At 45.5% G+C, this 24725-nt stretch overlaps 1 protein-coding gene across 10 annotated transcripts in view; it reads left to right on the top strand.

Annotated features, from left to right (window-relative positions):
• Nucleotides 1–24725, top strand: part of ARID1B (AT-rich interaction domain 1B) — a 439835-nt gene that overhangs the window by 368784 nt on the left and 46326 nt on the right. For 7 of the 10 annotated variants that reach the window (XM_045865795.3, XM_045865798.3, XM_064598272.1 and 4 more), the window contains 2 exons: nucleotides 6659–6986; nucleotides 8809–8937. In XM_045865795.3, coding sequence (XP_045721751.2) covers nucleotides 6659–6986; nucleotides 8809–8937 — 457 coding nt within the window. The remainder of the gene's footprint in view (nucleotides 1–6658; nucleotides 6987–8808; nucleotides 8938–24725) is intronic. The other 3 variants (XM_045865797.3, XM_045865799.3, XM_045865800.3) reach the window with 1 other exon arrangement.

The raw sequence follows: 24725 nt of genomic DNA on the forward strand, positions 1-24725 counted from the left end.
TTATTTATTTGACGGAGAGAGACCACAAGAGAGGGAACACAGGTAGGGGGAGGGGGAGAGGGAGAGGGAGAAGCAGGCCTCCCACTGAGCAGGGAGCCCGATGTGGGGCTCTATCCCAGGACCCTGGGATCATGACCTTAGCCGAAGACAGGTGCTTAATGACTGAGCCACCCAGGTGCCCCTGTATAATTAAATTTTTAAAGGGGTCCCGTTATGTAACATATGGAAAGAACCACCAAAAGTGAGCCACTGAAGCCATACTGTGAGGTAGTCGGCCTTTCCCCCTCTGTTCCAAGCTTTGTGCAATATGGTTATTTCTCTTACATTGTGAAGACTTTTTAAAATGCATGTTGATATAGGGAAGATATGTTGCCATAAATACCAATTCCAAAACAAATTCTCTCCATTCCCACAAATAGTAGGATTTAATGCAACTGAAGGTAAGTCAGCTTTCATTTTGAACCTGCTTTTGTGGTCTTCATATCTACTCAGTCATTTTCCCTCCAAAGTAATATCTAAAAGAGCAACATTGTGTTATCAGCCTGTGTAGGAAGCTAGAGTTGGAAGAAGGTTTTTGAAATATAACTTTTTTTTTTTTTTTAAGATTTTTTATTTATTTGACAGAGAGAGACACAGCGAGAGAGGGAACACAAGCAGGGGGAGTGGGAGAGGGAGAAGCAGGCTTTCCACTAAGCAGAGAGCCCGACGCGGGGCTTGATCCCAGGACTCTGGGATCATGACCTGAGCCGAAGGCAGACGCTTAACGACTGAGCCACCCAGGCGCCCCTATAACTTTTTTTTTAACACAGAAAGGATCTTACTGAAATATGGTAACCAGCAAATAAACATGTGAAAAATGCTCAAAGTCATTCTTTGTTAGGGAAATGAAAATTAAAGCCACAGTGATATCCACTTGACACCTACTGGAATGGCTCATTTTTTTTAATTGACAGTATCAAGGATGTAGAACAGTTAGAACTCATACATTTTTTTTTTAACTCATACATTTTTTGGTAGAGTTTCTTATAAAGTCAAACATGCACTTACCGTACAACCTGGCACTCTCATTCCTGCCAAGAGAAATGAAACCTGTGTCCACACAAAGACCTGTGTGCAAATGTTCGTAATTGCCAAAACCTGGAAATAACTCAAATGTCCACAGAATTGAATGCTACTCAGCAACAAAAGGGAACAAGCCACTGATGTGTGCAATAATGTGGATGGATTTCAAAAGCGTGATGCTAAGGGAAAGGAGCCGGACACAAAAGACTACATACTGTATGATTGTATATGACATTGGGGAGAAGGCAAAACTGTAGGAAGAGAAATCAGATCAATGGTTCCCATGGGTGGGGGTGGGATTGACCACAAACCGGTAATTTTTTGTCATGATATAGAAATACCCCATGTCGTGGTGGTTATAGGACATATAGGATTGTTATTGTATGTAAATTCTATCTCTATAAACATGACCTAAAAATCATACTATAGTAGACAGCTATAAGAAGTGGTGAACATTACTAACTAAACGACAAGGTAAATGCCTATTTAGCCCTAATTCACAAACATATTTATCATAATATATAGCTAATTAATCCATTTTATTTTTTCCTGCGCCGGGTAGAGTGTCTGGTCTGTGATTTGGGCACCATTTTACCCTCCACAGCATGGAGGTATAATACGGAGCCTTGCGTGTAGAAGTGATTCATAAGGAATTGTCGAATGGTAACACTGAGAAGCAAAACTTCTTATGTGAGTGGAAACACTTAATAGTTCAAAAAAGCAGGAAGCTTGGAGTATTGATTGTAACTAGCAAATTTAAATATTCCAGAGTCAGATACAGAATTTTTTGTGATCCTCCTAAAATAATGGTGACTCAAATAGAGTCTAGCTCCTTGTTCCTCTGTCTGGTGCTTGAATATACCTCCTGGTGGGTTGAAATCTGAATTTATTTGGTGACCAATTTTCCAGAGCTGGTGTGCCAAGATGAACCCACTTGAAAACTGTGGGCTCTCGGACTTGGCTGCAAGACCCGTCCAGCTGAGGTGGGCTGGCCCAGCATCTGCTGCCTTCATTGTGCCTAATGCTGGATCCATCTGTTTTCTGTCCGAGCTAGTGCCAACAAATTACTAATCTATTAGAGAAACATGGAAATAAGATTGCACTTCTCATTCCTGGCTTTTCCTCTCATATTTTGCTTGGCTTATATGTTTGGTTTTTGTTTATTTGGGGGAGAAAGATACGTTATCGAGTAGGCAAAGGGGGGAGGCATTAATCATTTTTCACTCCTTCCACACTTCTTTTAAAAGACTGTGGGGAAAGATCATCAATTATCCATGCTGTTGATAGTATTATGATTGTTGATGATGACGGTGGCAGCTATCGTTTATTAGGGGACTCTGTGCTCGGCACTCTACTAGTCCCTTTGTACCAGGTCCCCATTACCGTTCTTACTTTACTGATGGCAAAACTGATGTTCACATACGTTAAATAACTTATCCAAGGTCATGCCGCTATTCAGACCCCAATTCTAGAGACTGTGCCTTGTCCATCACTGCCTCTTAAGCCATTTAAAGCCTTTAGAAAGCATTTTTATCCAGGCATGTGAGTTTAATGAGGAAAGTCTTTAGCGTTTCAAGGAGAAGAAAAGGGGACTTTGTATTTCTTCTCCCAAATAGAGGCCTCTATAATTAGAACATATTCCCTTGACATGTGCTTTTGAGTGCCCATTCATGGAATCAACCCAGCTGATTGAGGAAAATGAGATTGGGAGCCCAGCACTCAACGGGCCTTTCTAAGCACAAGTGTGTGCATGCGTGTATGGGTGTGCATGGTGGTTGTGCTCTCACGCAGACCCCGCCTGCCTGCTGTCGGGAGACCAGCTGCGGAGTCGAGCAAAGCCACTGAACCACAGCTCTTCCTCTTAGCACGCACCAGGAATGAGAAGGAGGAAGTAGGGTCCAGGGTAACCGACCATCTCGGTCATTTCTTTCCTTTGTGTTCCTTAAAATACAGAGTCTGACTGCCAGTGGTACCCAAAGCGCAAGAGCCCGGGGTGACAGAGTTTCTCTGTTCTGACCGTAAGCAGAGTTCAACAAAATCAGGAACTTTCTTCTCTTACAAAACTGCGTTGTGGGCCACGTCTGCCATAACCATGTCTAAACGCTTGTTTTCTGAAACAAGATTAAAGTGTTATTTCATTTCCTTCGAAAGCAGAGCGTACATATGTTTTCACTGAATCAGGTTTCTTCCCAAATGAGTCACTTACCAAGTGCTGGGGGAGGACGGGAGCTAGTAATCGAATGAATATGTGAATTAATTTCATTTGCATTCGAACTGTGAATGAGTTTATTTATTTTTAATAAAAAGCAAGTGCCAAAAAAGAGCACTGTGCTCCCTGATGCTGTCAGACTCTCTGGCAGCGAGGGCGTGTGAGGTCAGTGAGGATGGAGAGGAGAAGCCTTAACTCTGCCCCCAGAGAAGCGTTCTGAGGATTGTGCTCCCGAGAAGGCGTGGGAAGAGGCAGGCCAGCAGCCTGCCCACCACACCGTTGTCCCTCACAAGCCGGGGAAGCATAAGGTGCCCTTTCCACCACGATGGTGGGACTGGAAGACAGACGGGGACCTTATGTGGGGGCCTGTGGGGTGGGAGGTTCCAAAACAACAGAACTTTTTATAAAGAACTTTAAAATTGATCAACAGTGAATGTCTTACCTTTTACTTGGAAACAGTGCCCGTTTGATTATTTCCGCAAAGGCAGAGTATTTTCTTAGGAAAAAGCGGTTTAAATTCAAGGAGCTGGCCATAAAATACTGACTCCGGTGGGCCTGGGTGGTACCTGAGGTCATTGGTATCACACCTCTCCTGTTCCTTCTAGTCTGTTTTGTTTTCCTCTCCATTTCCAGTTCCTGAAATTGCTAGTGCCTCACTCTGTTGTCATTCCCCTTTAGGCTTTCTTTAGCCTTCCAGAGGACATTCAGGGTCAAAGGGTGCTGGTTGTCACAAGTCCCTTTCTCTGCTGGCGGAGCGCTATATTAGTTGGTCCTAAGGTTGGTCTGTAGCAGGGGCCAGCAGATTATGGCCCACTTTGTCCCACCACCTGTGTTTGTAAATAAAGTTTTATTGAACACAGGCACTCTCATTTGTGTATGGAGTGCCTCTGGCCACGTCAGGGCCATAGTGACATTTTAGTTGAGACCATCTGGCGCAAATAGCCTAAAATATTCGCTGTCCAGCCCTTTACAGAAAGTGTGTCGGCCCCTGGTTCGTGTGAGTGGTGACCTTCCTACCGTCTGCAATAAATAACACACTTCATGGATACCCAAAAAAGAAAGTTCATGTAATGCACCTAACAGAGAGCAAGTACCCCGTCCTTGTTGAAAAGTCCATGGATCTTGTAGATTTAGGTGATGCAGCTTTACATGTGTGGACTTAAGAAAACCTGGTTTTACAGTTGTGATGATATGTCACATAAGTACGGTTTTTCCTTAAGCATTTGAGAGGCCACACCATAGTGTCCTGTGCTTGGGCTCTGAACACACAGATTACCTGAATGCGAACCATGCCTTCTCTGCTTAGTAGGCACATGACCTTGAGACAGGCTCTTTAACATCCTATCCTGTGCCTCAGGTTTCTCATCTCTAGAATTAGGGTTGCAATAACAGAGGCCTCTTAGGCTTGAATACAAGGATTAAATGAGTTCATACAAAGAATTTGGAATTGAGCTTAGCACATAGTAAATATTAAGTATTTGCTTTTATTATTGTTACTCATCAAATCCGATTTCTGCTGGAAAACCTGGAGAAACTCCTCCTTATCTTCAAAACACAAGGCCCTGTTGAACCTGACCTCCCCCCACCACGACCCCCGCGCACAGTGACCCATCCTCACTTTGTCTGCTGTCTGGCTGGCTGGGCCACGTGCGCTGTCCTCTCTTCTGCCTTACTCGCCACCCAGATACCTACCCCCTACCATTTTCACGCGCCTGTTTGCAATACTTTACATACATAATGTCCTTTAACCCTAGCAACTCCTCAACTAGGCAGTATTAGAGAGGATTATCTTTGCTTTATGGAGAAGAGGGCGAAACCAAGAAAGAGGAGAACAAGTTAAGATCTTGTAGACATTATGTGCAGAGCCTTCACTCGGTGCCAGCTCTCCGCGTCCCAGGGCCTGGCCACCCATGGGCTCCTGAGGTCGCAGCCCGGCAAAGAAATCTTCCCTGAACTCCCCTACCGCACTGACCCCTGCCCCCCCCAAGCAGATTACTCTTGCACTTTTCTTGCTTTTATACTTTTCCTTGTCTTATCCCTTCTACTCCACCTCACTCTCATGCACACACACACACACACACACACACACACGGTGAGCTTCTTGAGTGCAGGAATTGCATTATATTTAACTTTATATCCCCTAGAATGGTTATGTTGTTTTGACAAGGAGATTCTTCCAGAAAGCAGTAAGAATTGATTGAGAAACGTTAATCCATATTCTGCAAATGCCTTTTACACTCATTTTATTTCATTAATCATTTGTGGGAAGGCAGCCTATTTTATTGGTTACTTACATGGGTCCCAGAATCCTTTTGCTTGAGCTTGAACCCTAACTTACTGGCTGTTGATTTTCTTCATTTGTAAATGGAATCGTCGTCATTTATATGTATTTTTTATATGGTCATCGGAGAAATGAATGAAATCATTTGACGCAAAGCACTTAACCCCACGTGTCATGCGTAGTGTGGTTCAGCAGTAACTATCTGCAGTCATTATTATTATTGGAATGACATCGCATATGCCCTTAACTTACCTGACTTTAATCTGTGTGTACTCAGTCAAAATAAAAGGTGCGGAAGGAGAGAGAAGACAAACTCTTGAAATAGCTGGGGCCCTCGAAGCTGCCGTTCTCCTCAGTGTGTTCCCCGGTGGGAACGGGGGCTGGAGGCGTGTTCGTGGCCCTTCACTTCCTCCCCCCGCTCTGCCTGCTCCCCGCGGAGTCAGCATCTCACCGCGCTGGACGTCAGGGCGGTGCTTGAAAGCACATTTCCTAGGACATGGCACCAAGCATAAAGCAGCCGCTTTCTCTGGTGCCCGGGGGAAAAACAAACAAACACACACACAGACAAAACGTGGTCCCAACGCCAGAGAAAAATGGGTTGTTTGGCCGAGCACCCACACGACACCTCCTGCGGGGTTTTGGAGGATAATTTTGACCGTACGTGCACCTTGTCTTCCGTGTCCTCTTTCTGAGAGCCCTTTGTCAGAGCTGTCGGACACTGGTGATGTAGTGATGCAGTCTCGGTGGTGTGTTCCTAAGGACTAGGGCTTGAAATCGCCACTTTGAAAGGTAAGCACGTGAGCTCCGGGTGGACTGAGGCGACACTCGGTACTAGCATCCCTTGCCTGTTTCTGGATGGCTTTAATGGTTCGCCTAAATGGCCCCTCCATCTCTCAGTGGTCCCATGTGGCTCTTTGCCTTTGGAATGGGCCGAGAACATGTGTTGACCCTGCCAGCCTCATCCGTGCCAACAGGGGAAGGGTTAATAAGGATAATGACGACTATGCTGTGTTGACCGCATTGTTGGACAAGAAGCCTTTCCAGTGAATGTTCTCACCAGTCCAGATAAAGTAAAAGGCTTTAATTTGTGTTTGCTTTTTGTTTAGGTAACTACTCCAGACCCCCAACGTATAGCGGGGTGCCCAGTGCAAGCTACAGCGGCCCAGGGCCCGGCATGGGCATCAATGCCAACAACCAGATGCATGGACAAGGGCCAAGCCAGCCATGTGGTGCTATGCCCCTGGGACGAATGCCATCAGCTGGGATGCAGAACAGACCATTTCCTGGAAATATGAGCAGCATGACCCCCAGCTCTCCCGGCATGTCTCAGCAGGGAGGGCCAGGCATGGGGCCACCGATGCCAACCGTGAACCGTAAGGCACAGGAGGCAGCCGCCGCAGTGATGCAGGCCGCTGCAAACTCGGCACAGAGCAGGTATGCCGTCGGGGCAGGCGGTCTGCGTGCGCACCTGTGGGTGCGGGTCGCGCACAGAGCTGCGCCGTCGCCTGGGTCACCCGGGCTGGGGAGCGGTGCAGTGTCGTTCGGCTTGGCCGTTCCTTTGGTGTTAACACATGCGGTCCCATAAAGTACAGAGAAGTAAATGGCAGACCACGTTCTCTGAGACATCGAGGAAGGAACCCGAGTGGTGGGCGAGTCCCTTGTGGGAGCTTATTTGGAATGACTGTGACTAGTCATTATAACCAGCGCCCCAGGGCGGTGGCATATCTGGGTGGTTCCGGTTAGAGGAGCGAGGTTTAGGCTGGAAAAGTCTAAAGCCGAAAAAGTAGGCTTTTAAAATCTAACCCACTGAAAAAGAACCACCTTCCTTTTTTTTTTTTAACCCCACCATAAAAATCCTTATAAAATAGAAACTTTGTCTATGCACATATTTGTATTGTGTGTGTTTGTCTAAATGTTTCTGTGTGAGATTTACAGATTTCATATTCTTATGTTATATTTTATTTTTCTGGGCATACCTCTCTATCTGTCCAAACCAAAATATGGCTAATAAAGCAAAGATAATATTTCATAAAGTTTAAGTTGATAGAGCAAGGCTTTAGCCTCAGTTACATACTTGTTTTCCATCTTGATTTTTTAAATTCTTTAAGTAAATATTTAACCTGCATAAAAATAACATAATTAAAAATTTATGAGACAGAAGCGAATAGTTTTAAGAGAAGCATTTATAGATATGTTTTAAGTTATGTTTAACATATGTTAAAATATGTTTTAAAACAAAGTACATTGAAAGCTATGTATGAAGATATGTGGTCTTCAGAAGAAAAGATAGAAGAATCTGATTTTTGTCAAAGGGAAAGAAAAATGTGTGTGTGTATGTGTATGTGTGTGTGTGTGTGTGTGTGTTTAAATGTGTCCCTTTGTTACTTTTCCTCTGAAGCTGCTATTTGGGGAATGTTAGGGACCCTTCAGTCTCACCGTTTGCTCCAAATAATAATAAATTTCCCTTGAGGAATCAAAATGAAAGTCAATCATTCTTTCTCTCTCCCTCATCCACATTACAGTGAGTTAAAATCTCCTGAACCCCACCACTATATACACTAAACCGAACTTTAGGGAATGTTTTAATAAACCTGTCCATGAAGACTGGTTTGCCTGGTCCCGTTGAAGTTCTGAGTTAGGTTTAACACACGCTGTCCCCGTAACTCCTAAAACACCGTTGTTGCAACTCCTAAAGCACCAGCTCTTCTCAGGTAGAAAGTGCCTGATGGCCCTGGACATGAGGCCTCGGACGGTGGCCTGGGAGGAAGATAACCACAGAGACCAAGGCATAGCCGTTCGACGTAAAAGTCTTGCTCTGCTCCCTTCCCAAATCAGTCGATGTGGCATTTTATCTAAATTCGTGCGGAGGTATACATCCCTGCCTTGTCATTGTCTGCTTCTGCTCGGCAGGCCATTCCAGAGCCTTGCCTCCGCATCCTGCCCACTGTAGTTCTCGGGGCGTTGTAACTGAGGACTGTGTATTTCGGCTTGTGCTGAAGTCAGAGGTGCGTGAAATGTACACCAAGACTAGATCTGAGAGTCTTACTCGTCTTTCCCCTTTGCCCCTGCCCCCCACCCCGCCCCCTCTTTTCAGGGAACCACCTCCAGTCCCCCTCTCAGGAGCTGCATGGTACAGAGGCTGAGGCCACATTCTGTAGCCCTCCACACCTACGTGTGGACAGAACCTAATGCACAGGGGGATTCATACTTGTCTACAGAGCAAATCCAAAGAGGTTGTTCTTCTGTTCTGCTTTAGGCCACCATACATTAGGTCGCCTGCTTATCCCAGCCAGTCTGGGGCTGGGGGACGCCCCATGTTTTCTTCCCAGCACCCCAACTATGGCAACTCTCAGGCTCCCCTGATGCACCAGCCTGACCAGTACGGGTAGGTAGCCACATACCCTGACTTGCTGCGGGACCTGGGCATTTTTTTTTTTAAACCGTTAATGACCGTGCCATCAAGCTGCAAAAGGAACACCCAAAACAAGAAAGTGAAAGACCTAAGAGGAAATCCATCCCAGAGGGGGTTGTCTTTTTGTTTCTTTTTGTTTGTTTCGGGGTTTTTGTTCGTTTTGTTCTGTTTTGTTTTTCACTCTTCTGAACGGTCCCGTGGTCATGTGGTGGAGCCCTGCATGCCGTCCCCCAGATCCTGTCTTTGCATGGCTTTCGGCATGGCTTCTTTTCCTTCGTGCCTGAGAGGGAAATGCAAACTTTTAGCTCCGTCAAAGGGACGAAGTTCCCTCCTCTGGCGTGATTTCCCCTGCTGTCGTCCTCGTGTTGTCTGGGAACTTGTGTCCTACGGCCCTGTTATCATGACTGTGTTGTTCTCATTCCTGCCGCTACGATGACCTGCTCCCACCCCCCACCCCCAATTCTGAGTGCAGCGACCTCATTTGACAGGAGACTCACTGCAGGAGACATGACTCAGGTTATTAATAGGACTTAAGAGGGGTTTCATTATATCATCACTGAGCAGACGTCTGTGCCAAAGATTTCTATTATTTCCTTCTCCCAAGGAGTTTTAGAATATTGAAGTCACCAGAAAAATGCAACCAAATCCTCCAACACAGAATTTGCCTTCTAAACGTGGTGTTGCCATATTATTATCAATTTCAACACAGGAATTACATATAGCAACAAAAAGTGTCTTTCTTCTTTCCTACTACAAAGCTTTATAATAGCAGGCTGTCACCATTTTTAGGTTAGTAAATGCTCTTACAGCATATTATTGACCGATTTTTAGCAAAAATATTGATATTGCTTTGCATATCATAACGATAAGATTATCCTACATAGATTGAATCCTGTTCACTAGTTTCAGTAGAAACACGCCACATTTTTGGTTAAGATAAAACAGGGAACAATCAACTGGCTTTGTTTAAAGACTAAACGTATAGAACGATGCTTTTACGACTTCTTAAGAATACGTAACAGAGAGAGCCTTCCAATAGTTTTACATTCGGCATACATTTATTTAGACAGCAAGAGCAAATGATAATTTTGCAGTCGGGAGTTCTAAATCCTGTAAACATGGTCCTAAACGTGGGCTAACAAATATAGAATTTTGTAAACATAATCCTAAAAATGAAATAACAAATTTAGAATTAGGTAAACATTTCTTTTGGGAAACTGTCTTTTCCTCTTTTTTTCCTTTCTTGTGGTACCTTCAAGGTCAGTCCGTGAGTCAGTAGGAAAATAACAGTGGGGGGAGAAAAGCATTTATCATCAGCTGCTAATCCATAGGATCTGTGCTTTACCAACTCTGGAGTTCTATTTAGACCCACAAAGCTAGTTTGGCCGCGCCTTGCCAAGCCACATTAAGCAGCTGTGTAAAATGAATTTAAATGGCATGCATCAAAGTAAAATCTCTTCCACTGGGGCAGAAAATCAGTGTTAGCTAACCAGCACGAGAAGATCAAATCTACGTTTCAGCCAGCAGCATCCACATAGCTTCCTTAGAACACAACACCTCCTCCTTAATTAAAAATAAGAACAAGAAAGATGTTGGCGTTACTCTTTGTAAATCTTGTAAAGCACATTTGGCAAAGGTTCATCTTTGCGGCCCCTTCCCTGTGAGCTCTGAATTTTGCCTTTTTATGTCTACAGCATTCTTTCTAAAAAAGAAAGAAAAGTTTTATTTCTATTTTAAACCTTCCTTTGCCCTTTGCAGTCCACATAACCTGTTGTGCCTTTTTTTTTCTTTAAAGCAGAAGCTTGAGTGTGAGAAAACATGTGTAGTACATGTTTTAGTGCTCTGGGTTAAGAAATTTGGTTTTCAACATGCTTTTGCTCTACCTAACATCTCCTTGCAGCAAACTCGTGTTCTAGCTTTTGTTTCTGTTTTCTTCCCCCACTGATAGCCGTGTTGGGTGGAAGGCAGGTTGGCAGTTTGAAAAACCCATTTGCTGAATGTCTGTTTCTCTTGCGCGGAAGTGGCTCAGCCTTGCAGAAACACGGTCTTAACAGAGTTTGTTAAAATGCCTTCTTTCTCAAGTCAGAATCCCGCAGGGCCCAGAGCCTCTGAAAGAACCTGAAAAAGACAAATTAATGACAAAGGTAGTGAGTGAGTGTGTGTGTGTGTGCAATTAGACAGAAACAGAGAGCTCACTGTGAAAAATGACAGATTATGGCAGATACGCTCCAGGCTTTCGCAGCTATTGCGTGGAAGATGGTACAGAAAGCACACAGGTTTGACTGGTTGGAAGCCATTTCACTAATTCCCTTTTTAAGGGTGGCTCGACCAGGGTGAAACCCACCTGCTGTACTGAGTCGATTAAGGAACGTGTAGAGGAGGGTTTTTTTTTCTTTTTCACCTTTTGAATAAAGGAGTTCCTTGTTTTGATTGTCAGAGGATTTACAATAGAATATGGTGAATCTTACTGTTGAGTACTAGATTAGCTCAGTAATAATGTTAATCATTTAGAATTAATAATTTATAGTATTTGTCCAGGACACCACTGCCACCGTATGTACTGATACACTTTTTACTCAGAAAATGCATTGCTGTGTTTAGTTGTTTTTTTTTTTTTAAGATTTTATTCATTTATTTGAGAGAGCGAGCACAAGTGTGGGAAGGAGCGGAAGGAGAGGGAGAAGCAGACTTACCGCTGAGCAGGGAGCCCGACTCGGGGCTCCATCCCAGCACCCCGGGATCATAACCTGAGCTGAAGGCAGATGCTTAACCGACTGAGCCACCCAGGTGCCCCTGCTCTGTTTAGTTTTAAAGCATTTCTAGTTAAGGTGGTGCTCTTTTGAAGTACTGAGAAACAGAGGAGTGGAACTATCAGATGATCTTATGAAAAGCCAAGTTCAGGGACGGCAGGGGACTGTCACCCTCAGTCCAGTTCTGATGGCTGTGTTGAAGGGAGCTGAGACATTGTCTGCAGAGGAGAGCCAAAGCTGGCCAGACGTTTAGGAGGGACTTCGGCCTGCTACTTCCTAAAGAACCATTGCCATGAATCCCAGGCCACATGCACTCATAAAATAAAATTTCCCTCAGCTGCTATGTGTGTTTTGCATCCATCCATCCATCCATTCTGGCGGCACTTGGAGTGTCCAACAACTGACATCTCTGCCAAATGCAGCCAGTTTGTGGATTTGGATATATTAGAGTTATCCAGGGTTTTGTCTTGGAAATGAGTGCCGAGGATGAAGCATGACTTCCGTGAACATACAGAAGGCCAGCCATGCCCTAGATCTTTAGGCCGGGCTATACTTTGGTTCCCTGAAGTCTGCTGTCCCCAGCACCCCCTGGACATCAACTTGAATCAAGTCTTCAGTGACTTGAGACGGCTTATGTCAAAGTTCTGGCACAGATCTTTACGATCTTTCATCAGAATGAAAATGTTTCAGGGGCCCCTGGGTGGTGCAGTTGGTTGAGCGTCCGACTCGTGGTTTCAGCTTGGGTCATGACCTTGGGGTCCTGAGATCGAGCCCCACGTCAGGCTCTGTGCTCAGCGTGGAGTCTGCTTGGAATTCCCTCTCTCCCTCTGCCTCTCCTGCTCGTGCTCTCTCTCTCTCAAATAAATAAAATTTTTTAAAAAAGGAAAAAGATAATGTTCCATTCTACGTTCCAAAAGGATGTAGTTTCAATGACCGAATAGTAGCATGTCAGAGCTGGAGGTATGTTAGATGTCATCCAGCCTCTGTCCCTTGATTTCATGGTGGAGGAAACAAGTATCTGAGTTACCTGCTCAGGACCCTTCACCAGGCACAGCCGGACAAAGCCGGCTCTGCATCCTGTACTAACTGCTCTTCCTTCACTTAGTGCGGTCTCTCTAGATTTTCCCTTTAAAAGAAAAAGTCTTCTTTTTTTTTAAGATTTTATTTATTTATTTGAGAGAGCTCGAGTGGCCGAGCAGGGGGAGCTGCAGAGGCAAAGGGAGAAGCAGGCTCCCCGCCAAGCAAGGAGCGTGATGGGGGACTCGATCCCAGGACCCTGGGACCATGACCTGAGCCCAAGGCAGACGCTTAACGACCAAGCCACCCAGGCGCCCCTAAAAGAAAAAGTCTTAATTTTAGTTCTTCCTCATGTCTAAAGGCAGTTCTGTTAGGACCCAGCTATCAGCCCGTGTCTGGGTGGAGATCCACCTTCTGAGGGACGGGCTGGACCTCGTTCCCTGGCCCACCCTTTGGCGCACCTGCAGGGAGATGCGGGTTTGGCACCTCCCCGTGCAGCATGAGTTGTCGTTTCTGCAGCCGCAGGCCTTGTGACCTGAAGTAACAGTTTGCTCGAGGGCACACAGATGGGTTTGAATCTCTGCCCTCCGGTATCGCTTTAGGGTACGGCATCGTCGTGACTGGAGTGTCGCCGTTTGAGGAAGGGTTCTGAGTCAGCACTTGGACCCACAAGTGCGCATACCCACTGATGCGGGTACAAGGCACGTCCGTCTGCCTTTTGCTGTCCCCGAGAGACGCCCCCGTGGACTGACTGAATGTCAGAAAGGAAAACTCAGGCTTCTTAGTTTTAAGGGAAAAAGTGAGCAAAAATGAGTCAGTTTGGAAAGTCATTATTACTCTTGCTTGGAAGGGAACTTTTATACTGAGTATCACAACCATGAATCTGGAGACCTACATTTTAATACTTACATCAGACCAAAAACTAGGATAACCGAAATCAGTTTTGTTAAAATATTTTTGTTTTTAGGAGGTGCCTGGGTGGCGTAGTCGGTTGTGCGTCCAACTATTGGTTGTGATGTCGGGGTTGTGGGATCGAGCCCCTCGTTGGGCTCGCACTCAGCACAAAGTCTGGTTGGGTTTCTCTCTCTCCCTCTGCCCCTCCCCCCCCATTAGCTCTTTCTCACACCCTCCCTCTCTAAAATAAATAAATCTTTAAAAAAACATTTTTGTTTTCAGTAAAACAGGATATTGGGAATTCTGACATTAGTTTTTAACCTTTGCCGTTCATTAAATTCCATGAAATCATCTTAGTCACAAGGTAGCTTGATCAGTGGTCTTCCTCTGCTTGGAAATAGCTGGCTCCACATACAAGCGCCTGGGTTGGCCTGTCCTCTTGGATACAGAGAGCTGCTTACGTCTGTATCTCACGGGCACCCCACATACACACACGTCTTCCAGCAGCTGTGCCTTAGGGAGGTGCATTTATAATTCATTTCCCCTGTTGCTGTTTGCCAGCAAGGCACTTCTTCTGTATTATTTTCCTTGAAACCAGTGTGATGCAATTCTGCTGGTGGGCCAGGAGCCACTGATGTGGAAATATAGTGCATTAAAATGTTGAAGAGAGGGCGCCTGGGTGGCTCAGTTGGTTAAGCGACTGCCTTCGGCTCAGGTCATGATCCTGGAGTCCCAGGATCGAGTCCCGCATCGGGCTCCCTGCTCAGCGGGAAGCCTGCTTCTCCCTCTCCCACTCCCCGTTTGTGTTCCCTCTCTCGCTGTGTCTTTCTCTGTCAAATAAATAAAATCTTTAAAAAATAATAAAAAAATAAAAATAAATAAAATGTCAAAGAGAAGGGCCAAAAAACTTATAAATATGTCCAGACCCAGTTACGGTGAGGTCCATGGGCCTGAAGGACTGTGAGTGATTTGTATTAACAAAGAATTTAGCCCTTTGGATTTTGGACAGTTAGGTTTTAAAATAATAGCTGTGATTGGAGAAGTCACATTATTGAAAGACAGAAAAGATTTCAAAGGCTTAAGTAGAGTTTTTATTTCTGTAATTAAATGTAAGCCTTTGCATTATCATCTAAACACTGTGCTTAATTTTTAGCCCCTTTCCCTTCAGAATTTAGAATTGAGTATTCTGTTGGTATTTTAAGATTATGACTTCAATCAAATCTTTCAGTTTCATAACTATCATGGTAACCGCAAAATATATTTATTAGTCTTCAAAGAGTAGTAAAACAAGGGGCGCTTGGCTGGCTCAGTCAGTAGAGTGTGTGACTCTTGATCTCGGGGTCATGAGTTCAAGTCCCACATTGGGCCTGGAACCTACTTTTTAAAAAATGTAGTAAGACACTAATTTTTTTTTAAAGATTTTGTTTATTTATTTACAAGAGTGCACATGCGCACGTGAGCGGGAGATAGGCAGAGGGAGAGGGAGAGACAATCTCAAGGAGATTCTGCACTGAGCGCAGAGCCTGATGTGGGGCTCGATCCCATGACCCTGAGATCATGACCTGAGCCGAAATCAAGAGTCTGATGCTTAAACAACTGAGCCACCCAGGTGCCCCAAACACTAATTTTTAAAAGACTAAGAAAGGTGTTTTTTTTTTTTTAAGTTTAATGAGATCCAAGGAATCCAAGTCTGAAATGTAGAGCAAACCTTTCATGGACTAGGGTCTGTGAAGTTCCCTAAACAAGTGATTATTACCTGGCGAGAGTTAATAACCATACACACCAGCTCACCCCAGCTACAGGCAGGGTGAGGCTCACGAGCCTATATTTTTTATAACCCCCTAGGGTGCCCTAGGGTGGAGCGCCAGCACGTGTCTAAGGCTTGGCCTTTGGGATTCCCGGTACTGAAGAGAACTAGTGGAAACTCGGGGAAGCAGGTGGAAAGTGTAAAAGTTGGATGCCCACTTTTTTGTCCCTGGTAGATATCAGAGGAGAATCCTGGACTGGAGCCTGTTACTAGATAGCATTCGGAGGAACAAATGGTGGTGCAAACCTGAAACCATAACTCAGGCTTTGGCAATTTCTCGACTCAGGGCCAAGTTGGTCTCCCCAAATCCCTCTGACTTTCTGTCTTCTGTCCTCTCGGACATCAGCGTCCTCCTCACATGGTGCAAAATTCCAAGTTCCCCACCGTATCTAGACCTGCCTTCCTCATTCAGAGTATCTCCTCTCCACGCCCCCGTCCAAACCGCTCTCAACTGGCTGCTGTCCTCAGCATCTAAGGTGATGACACACACCACACCGTGGGGACACATACTGGGCCAGGGCTCCCGTTACCCAGGTGAGCTTCGCATCGGTGTGTGCCCCTGTTGCCTTGGCTAAGCCACTTGTCTGCACGTCTGACCTTGTGGCCCTAGGAGCGTCTCTGCCCCACAGACCATGCAAGCCACCAGACCAGCTGGGATGGTCCTTTCTAGTCCAGCCGTCCCCAGAGAAAACCAGCACCACAGCAATGGCAACCCCAGCTCTCCGCAGTTCCGAAAGGGCGGGATTGTTGACGTCACGTGGATCTCAGGGAGCAGCCCTGCCCTCGCTGCCCGCCTGCAAAGCTTTCAGGCTGACCTCAGGAAGTGCCCCGTCCTGCTCCGTCCGAAATTGCGTCACCTCGGCCGCGTTTGGCGCTGAAGGCACCAGGGACCGTTTAAAAGCGGGGAAGAGGACCCGATCTGTGTCTTAGTCTGTCCCAGACCATATGAAGATCACGGGCGAGGGGCGCACGGGACCCCCTTAGCGGGTCACGTAAAGGTCTGTGGGAGCAACTCCCAAAGGCTCCTCTTTATCTTGACCTTCGTTCTTCGTTTGAACTCCACTTCCATGAACAGATTTAAAAAAACGAACAAAAAACCCACAGCTACAGAACCATAAGGTTTTGTCCGTTGCTTTGAAAGTTAACTCTTTCTGGATGGCCTTTGACTGTTAGATACCAAGTAAGAGCAGCTGGTGAGGATTTCATGAACTAGACTTTTGCTCAGCGTTCAGGCTTTTCCTGCAACATATTTTACCCTAATTTTGAACAGCATTGCTTCAACAAATGAAGTAACTCTGTGTCCCAAGGCTGCCTTTAGCTCAGGAAATCTGTAAGAATTTTAGGACAACTTTGTTGTTAAGTTAGAAATGACTGTACTGATGTATTTCCTGGCACTTCAGCCCTGGACAAGTGCATTCTCTGTTAGAGGGTTTTACAGAATATTCCTCTGGCAAGTTTACGAGATGGGAGATCTCAGGACCCAGATTCTTTCTCTTTTTCAGGCGGTAGACTGGCCTGTTTAGGTACAAGAAGTCTGTGAGTGCATACGAGATCTATGCATTCTTCATGACCTCATTCCTGAGATATCACTCAGGTCTTAGATCTTGGGTGGGTGCTGCTGAGCTCCTCAGTATTTGTCAAGCTGATACACACCTCTCTGAGGTGCTGGTACCTCGAAGGGGACCTTTCTCTCGTCACTCTCTCTTACACCTTGTACCCAGGAAGGGGATATCCTGGTGTAAAGGGTGGGTACTCCCATCACTGCAAAAGAATAGCCCTCCTTATAGGTTACTCGAGATCTTTTCCTAGTGGTATCATGATCACAAAATAAACGTTTTTTAAGTAAAGATCTCTGACATAACACAGTTCGGAGAAGAGCACTGTTTTCTTTCTGTGGGCGACCTCAATGGCAACTAGTTTTTCTTTCACGAGGTACAACCAGACCGGGGAGCTGTGTGATGTGCATCTTATCAGAACCCAGTGGGAAGCTACGTGTACCAGAACCACAAAGTTCTGGGGTCCACCTCTTGCAGGGAAGAGACATGCTTGGCGACCCACGCCTGCTCCCTGTGGCTTTGGTCCCCACCCCGAGCCTGAGGCAGTCATGTGCTGGGAGTCAACAGGGAAACGCCAACATCAGAATCTCTGAAGGAAGGCAGACTTGCAGTTCATTTTCGTCTGATTGCCAGTAATTGTTCTTGATAACAGAACAATGGGCTTAACCAAAATCAACTTGGAGATGAAGAGAACATTCTTAGTTATCAATTACCAGACTTCAGGCAGCCAAACACTTTTTGCATTTTCTTCACACCCTGACAAGGAAGTCTCTCGCTTCAAAACCCTCGAGCTCTGTTTGTTCTCCTGGTTGCTTTGAGAAAGAAGGTGGAGATCAGTCAGCTGCTTTAGGAAAAACCGAAACGGGGTACCTGCGTTGAGGCAAAAAGGAAGGACTTAATCTTGAAAGTGCACAACAGGTGCATTTGAGCCGTGATGCCAGGAGCAGAACTGATGACAGGTGGGAACCCTCCGAGAAGTCGGCATGACGTAGTTAACAAAAAGGGAAAAAAGGTTTCTGGCGTTAGAGCCTTTTAGGAAATCAAGATGGAATATGCAGGACTCCTCGGTGCGTGGTAGAAACCGCTTCACCGAGATGCAGGGGTGAAACCACAGCTCCTTGAAGAACAGCGAAGATGACCAGGAGAAATGCCTCAGAGGCAGAGGGGCCCCGTGGGCAGCCCGCGTGATACGGGGCAAAGGTGTGCCAGGGAGAACTTCTCTGCAGCTTTCCGCTAACTGTATGTCCACTAAAAAGACCATTCTCAAGACCAGCGAACAAAGTTACCACGGCCCCTCTTTTGAAAGGGTCTTTTTCATAGAGCTCTTGAAAAATAATGTTTCTTTTTGCCCATTCTCAAAGGGAAAAATAAAACTTAAATGTATCAATGACCAAAGGGTTTGGGGAGTTATTTATAGCTGGAAACTGATTATTACTCTAGCTTTGTGGCTGATGTTATAGACCTTTCAGCCTTCTTTAAGGGAACAGGCTGCCTCAAAAGGGATCGCATTCACAAGGGAAGATCTTAAACCAAAGACACAGGAAGCAAAGATGAGTTCGAGAACTCTCCATCTGCTTCCCAGACTTGAGCCTCCAGTTGCCCACGTGACATTGCCTCTCAGTGCCTGCCCCCTTCTCCATCCTCTTGTGCAAGCCAGACACCTAGGACATGCCTTGGTGCCCCTCTCCTTTCCCCACAGTATCTGATTCCTCACCACGTCCTGTCGGGTTTGCTTCTGGGACGCCGCTCGGCTCTGTGTCCCTGCCCACCTGACTCCAAAGCACTGGCCTCACCTGGTCTGTTGGGGTAACTGCACGCCTGCCGACCCCACATCCATTTCCGCCTCCAGTGTGTCTTCCCGTCCACAGGCAGAGGATGAGGCCTTCAGAACACATCTTTTTGTGCCATTGCTCCTGCTTAACAGCCCCTAGTCTCTTTCTGTCTCTCCCAGCATACAGCCAAAACCCTACAGAACCACAGGCCCCAGGGACACGGCCCTTCCCTCCCTCCCTGCACTCACACCCTGCTAGTCCACCAGCTGTCCCTGCTCCCGGACACCCAAAGGCCCTCTGCTCTCCTCCCCACCTGACTGGATCCCACTGATCTGACCGGAGATGAGGTGTGAGGGGAGAGGAGGAGGCGCCAGCATCCCTTCCGCAGGGAACTTTCTGTGACCTCCCTTATTGCAGGCTCCCCAGTGCACACACCTCGCTTCATCCACAAAGCATGGTTGCAGGTGGACGCTGTCCACTCCAGCGATTTGACTGTTGCTTGTTTTCCTGCTCGGCCCTCCGGTAGTGCTCCTTCTCCTCCCTCCCCTCCCACGCCAGTCTTAAAACACTCATCTTGAACAAATGATTATAACTATCAATAAATAGAAGATGTTTCTGATTAAGGTTAATTCTTTCCAGCATGTCTCCCTGAGCGAAAGGGGTCCAGTTGTGTTTTAAAAATAACACGTGGCTGTGTGTTTTTCACAGGAATCTACTGTTTTTAAATCATTGGCACTTCCATTTGTTGTTTTTGGTTTAAAAATATAAATGCCACTTTACCTTCCCAGGATTGAGTCCTAGCCAGAGCAACTGGCTTGTTGAAAAGATAGCATTATTTTGCCCCCAGAATGCTAACGCATGTGTTGTCACGGGCATGCTGATGGGGTAGCCCCACCAAAAATGGGCTGGGGCTTGGACGGCTTGCTTTTCTGTTTTGATTATGTTGTTTTGGGGACACAGCAGGTAGTGTTTTTCCCTCTTCAGATACTAGATTTAAAATAATTTTGACTGAATTTGTCCTTCTCGGTACTGCTCTGGGGGAGATGCTGTGTAAGTCAGGTTGAGAGGGTTCTGTCAGTGATGCTGGACATATATGTGAAAACAGTTTCTGTTTCAAACACATTGAAAATAGGGCATCCTGTGTAACGTTATGCATAAGTCGGAGCTCTCTAAAAATAAATTCTACTGGAATTGGGCTTTGCAAAGATTCAGGTTCCTGGTTCTGATGACTGTTGGGTTTAAGCGGAAAAGTGCCCCAAATTTTAGTGATAGCCTAATTAATTTTGTCAGTAAGCAATCTTTGCTGACTACGGAACTCCATCTACAGAGAGAATCGATGGAGAGAAAGATCTGTATGCTTGGCAGTCATGCAGTTTTCCAGTGAAGCACGCCTTGCTTTATGTTCCTGGTGAACGTAACTCAAGAATGATATTTTCAGTGGATTTGCTAGAACTCTTGCGTGCAGCTCCTGTCCATGTGGCTTGCCCCCCGGGACTTTGTATGACATGGTTCCACTCCTGAGGCGTCTGGTTCCAAAGCCTTTCTTCTGTCTGTCCTGACCCTTCTCAAAAGAGCTGCCTCAGAAATCCACTCACATTCAAGTTACACATTTCACACTTCCCCGTCTGTCACTGTTGAGAAAAAATAGTGGTGATTGCTAAAACAATATGGCCTAAATAGTCTTGTAAAGCACCAAAATCATATACAGATCTTATTATAAATTTTATTGTGGTTGACTTTAAAACAAGATATTTAGAAATGTGCGGTTACTCTTTGGAGCATTTCATGCTGGTGAGTTTAACCGCTGAGTTCAAGCTGTAGTTGGAAACACTATTCCCCTTTCTGCTTTCACCGTGAACCATTGAAAATGGTCACTTGAAAATTGGTGTTTGCTTCTGGGTTTTTTCCCCCCAAAGCCAGCTCTTTGTTGGCAGATAAATGTGTAATGTTTGAGAAATCTCCAAAGTGAATAAAAGGAAACTCTATTAAAAAAAAAAAAAATTACTTGTGTGTGTGTGTGTAGATTGAGAAGCAGGAATGAGGAGTGCTTTAGGGAAATACATCTACAGGCTCCACTTTTGAATTATTCTCATTCTAATAAGCTGGTTTTTGTCATCGAGTGACAGATCTCAAACACGTATATCTAGTCCCAACCAAAGACCAATTTCAGTAAAGTTCCTTTAGTTATTCTGCAGGTCCACATGTTCACATAACAACCCCTGACATCATGCTTTGACTTTGGAAAGATAAGGGGCCAGTGCTGTGCTGCAGAAGGCCCAGGTGAGCACAGCGCCATTTGGCCCGCACGCTGTGGTTTGTCCCCACGCCTCCCACGTGGTACAGCCCAGAAGCTATGCAAAGCAGCGACAAAACGTTACTTCTAAATGTTTATCAAGTCCCCCCTGAGACATTGTTGGGCATTGCTCGCCACAACCATTGCAGGTTAGGAATCTGGCATCAGGGCGGCAGTAAATTGTAATGAAAACGATCTGAGCCCGTAGACCCGTAATTGATAGCCCAGGAGTTCACCCCAAGGTCAAGGAAGGGCACTCTGCTCCTCCAGGTACAACTTACATCTTAGGGTTTTGCGTGGACAGTGTTTCCCTCGTGTCCATTTGCGTTTTTACCTGGTTGTGTTGTGTCGCCCTTGTTTCTTTTTGAAAAAGAGAATGTCTGAGTGATTGATTCCTTCACTGTCCTCATTCCATTTGGAGCATTCCGAATGTTGCTGTGGTCAGAAAGGGATTTAGCAGTCGGTGAGTGCTGCCTCTGGAAAGGGCCCAACTTCTGTTGAGGTGTCTGTGGTCCAAGTCACGGTAGTTAGCCCAACCAAAGAAGCTTTTTGTCGTGATCCCCAGAAACCCTCTCCTGTTAGCCACGCCGTGGTAAGCTGGAGTGCTTGGCTTAGTCAGAGAGGTGGTTTCCTTCCACAAAACAAAATTGTCTCAATTCCCAAACATTCAATAGAGTGCATTGAAAGCCTCCTTTTTTAGTATTAAGCCCATCTTGCTTGTTCGAAATTACCAACAGTCCTGGAAGTAGTTTCCAAAGCAATAATGAATAGGGTTTCTTTTGCGGTGATGGAAGATTGGCTCTCTCCCCCATTGGGGCAGATGGCCAAGTGCTGTGCTCGTGGCCACACATGCCCTGCATGCCTGGGAAGACTCCCATCTTTCTCAGCTACTTCCCTCCTTGGATACCCGAGAGGCCCACAGCACCCTGGATAAACTTTCCTAGAAGCAGGTGTTCAGGAAGCCCAGAGAAAAGCGCCATTTGTATCTGTCAGCTTTCTACAACTACAGATGAATACAGTAGACAGAGAGGAAGGTATACAGTGGACTCCTTATGCCATTATACTTGTCCCATCAAGTGCTAGTAGTATTAAGGGTCCCATGGGGAAAGAAATACAGACACTGGACTCCTGAGGCATTCTGTTTCTGCCACTTACCAGCTGTGTGTCTTCAAGCAACTTCTTCAGTCTCTCTGATCCTTATTTTCTTTCTCTGTATGTGAGCATAATTCCACCTACCTTCCTCCAGAAATTTAAAAAATTAAATGCGTCAAATGCCTAGAAATTGTGCCAGGCACATTTATAAGGACCTCAGAAATCATGACAGTTGCTATTGTTATCAGTCCCTCCATGTTCACATGCAAAAACGGCCCAGAGACCCAAGGAGATTTGCTCCCAGATCCCAGTGAGAGTGGAAAGTATGACTAGTGTCAGAGTCAAGACCCCTGGCATTTTAGCCAGACCTGTAAAACTATAGGCATGGTTTAATCAGGGACCGCTGTAGCCAGCAAGTGACATCCATCACACACATCTCGACATCTTTAATTTCTTGTTATCTTAAGGGTATTTTTTTAACCTCTAATGCGTACCATCCTCATCTTACGGTGATTGCAGATGGGCATCGCAGACTTGGGGGAGAAATCATAGATTAGGGTTACAAGGAGCCTGTCTGGTGGGTTTTATATTCCAATTCTCTTTGCCACCTGAGTTATAAACCAGCATGCTCAAGGAACCATTTGTTTCATCCACCCGGTAGTCACAGCACGTGTGAAACTGAATTTGGTGGAAGCTTGAAGAGGTGGCCGTCTTTCCTGAGGCCTGTTTACAATGGTAAAAATGTCTGTCAGTTCATTTAACAAGTACTACTCTAGTAGCTGAACGTGCTCAGTAGTTGCTCCTCGCGGGAGGTATCACACCTGTAAGAGCCAAGATGTGCATATAAATTTTGTAGAATACACGAAAGAAAGTGCAGAGGGCTCTGATAGGCAGAGCCTGGGGCAGGCAGAGCTTCCAGATGGGGGAGTGAGGACGGCCTTCGCAGAGGGGGTGGCCCCTGCACGTGGATCTTGAAGGACGGGTCGCCACTGGTTGAGACTTGAAGGCTGTCTTTAGAAAACCCAACCTGTTCATAAGTAAGGATGCTCTTTGGTTGTCTGTCTGCTGAGGAATTGAGAGAGCAGCCCAACAGGTTAACAGGTGCCGCTCTTTCTTGTTTTCTTTTGAAACATGCACATAAATGTGAAATAGTCTTTGTTTGAATGAGAACACGTCAGAAGGGAACCTAAGATACTTGAGTTAATACCAATCACCTCCATGCTGATGTTAAAACCCTCACCATATGGAACTACGTTTCGAGCTGTGGGGCAATGTATTTAGAAGTATTTGACGACCTCGGGGTTAATCAGAAGCCATCGGACGATCTCAGATACATTCTTAGTGAACTGCAGTGGGTATTATAATACTGGTTCAGCAGTCTGTAGTTATTCAAAGTGGCACGTCCGTGAGCTCAGAATTCAAGGCTGAAGTAACATTCCTTTCTCCCAGAGCCACACTCACACCATTAGTCTTTCAGCCTCCTAGAATGTTCTTTCCAAGCCATCACTGAATGTTCGTCTGGACAGAATTTCTCTGAATGGTTGATGTAATATTTAAAAGGAAAAAAAAAAACAAAAAACCACTCAAACCCTTGATACTTTGAATTTTCAAGTGGACCATGTTTGAACTTTTTCCACCAGCTAGGAAGTCGAATCCATTGAAAATGCTACACAAAAAGAATAGCATATTGGGTTTTTCTTTTTTTTTTTATTTAATTTTATTATGTTATGTTAATCACCATACATTACATCATTAGTTTTTGATGTAGTGTTCCATGATTCATTGTTTTCATATAACACCCAGTGCTCCGTGCAATACTTGCCCTCTTTAATACCTATCACCAGGCTAACCCATCCCCCCACACTCCTCCTCTGTAGAACACTCAGTTTGATTCTCAGAGTCCATAGTCTCTCATGGTTCATCTCCCCCTCCGATTCCCACCCCCTTAATTTTTCCCTTCCTACTATCTTCTTTTTTTTTTTTAACATATAATGTATTACTTGTTTCAGAGGTACAGGTCTGTGATTCATCAGTCTTAGACAATTCACAGCGTTCACCATAGCACATACCCTGCCCAATGTCTATCACGCAGCCACCCCACCCCTCCCACCCCCCACCACTTAAGCAACCCTCAGTTTGTTTCCTGAGATTAAGAATTCCTCATATCGGGCACCTGGGTGGCTCAGTTGTTTGGGCGACTGCCTTCGGCTCAGGTCATGATCCTGGAGTCCCGGGATCGAGTCCCACGTCGGGCTCCCTGCTCAGCAGGGAGTCTGCTTCTCCCTCTGACTCTCCCCCTCTCATGCTCTCTCTCTATCACTCTCTCTCTCAATAAATAAATAAAAATCTTTATTAAAAAAAAGAATTCCTCATATCGGTGAGATCATATGATACATGTCTTTCTCTGATGGACTTATTTCGCTCAGCATAACACCCTCCAGTTCCATCCACGTCGTTGCAAATGGCAAGGTTTCATTCCTTTTGATGGCTGCATAATATTCCATTGTATATATATACCACATCTTCTTTATCCATTCATCTGTTGTTGGACATCTTGGCTCTTTCCACAGTTTGGCTATT

The sequence above is a fragment of the Mirounga angustirostris genome, unplaced genomic scaffold (assembly GCF_029215605.1).
Source record: "Mirounga angustirostris isolate CCGP_5_RB_7025 unplaced genomic scaffold, mMirAng1.0.hap1 SCAF_8, whole genome shotgun sequence".
In the NCBI taxonomy this organism is placed as follows: Eukaryota; Metazoa; Chordata; class Mammalia; order Carnivora; family Phocidae; genus Mirounga; species Mirounga angustirostris.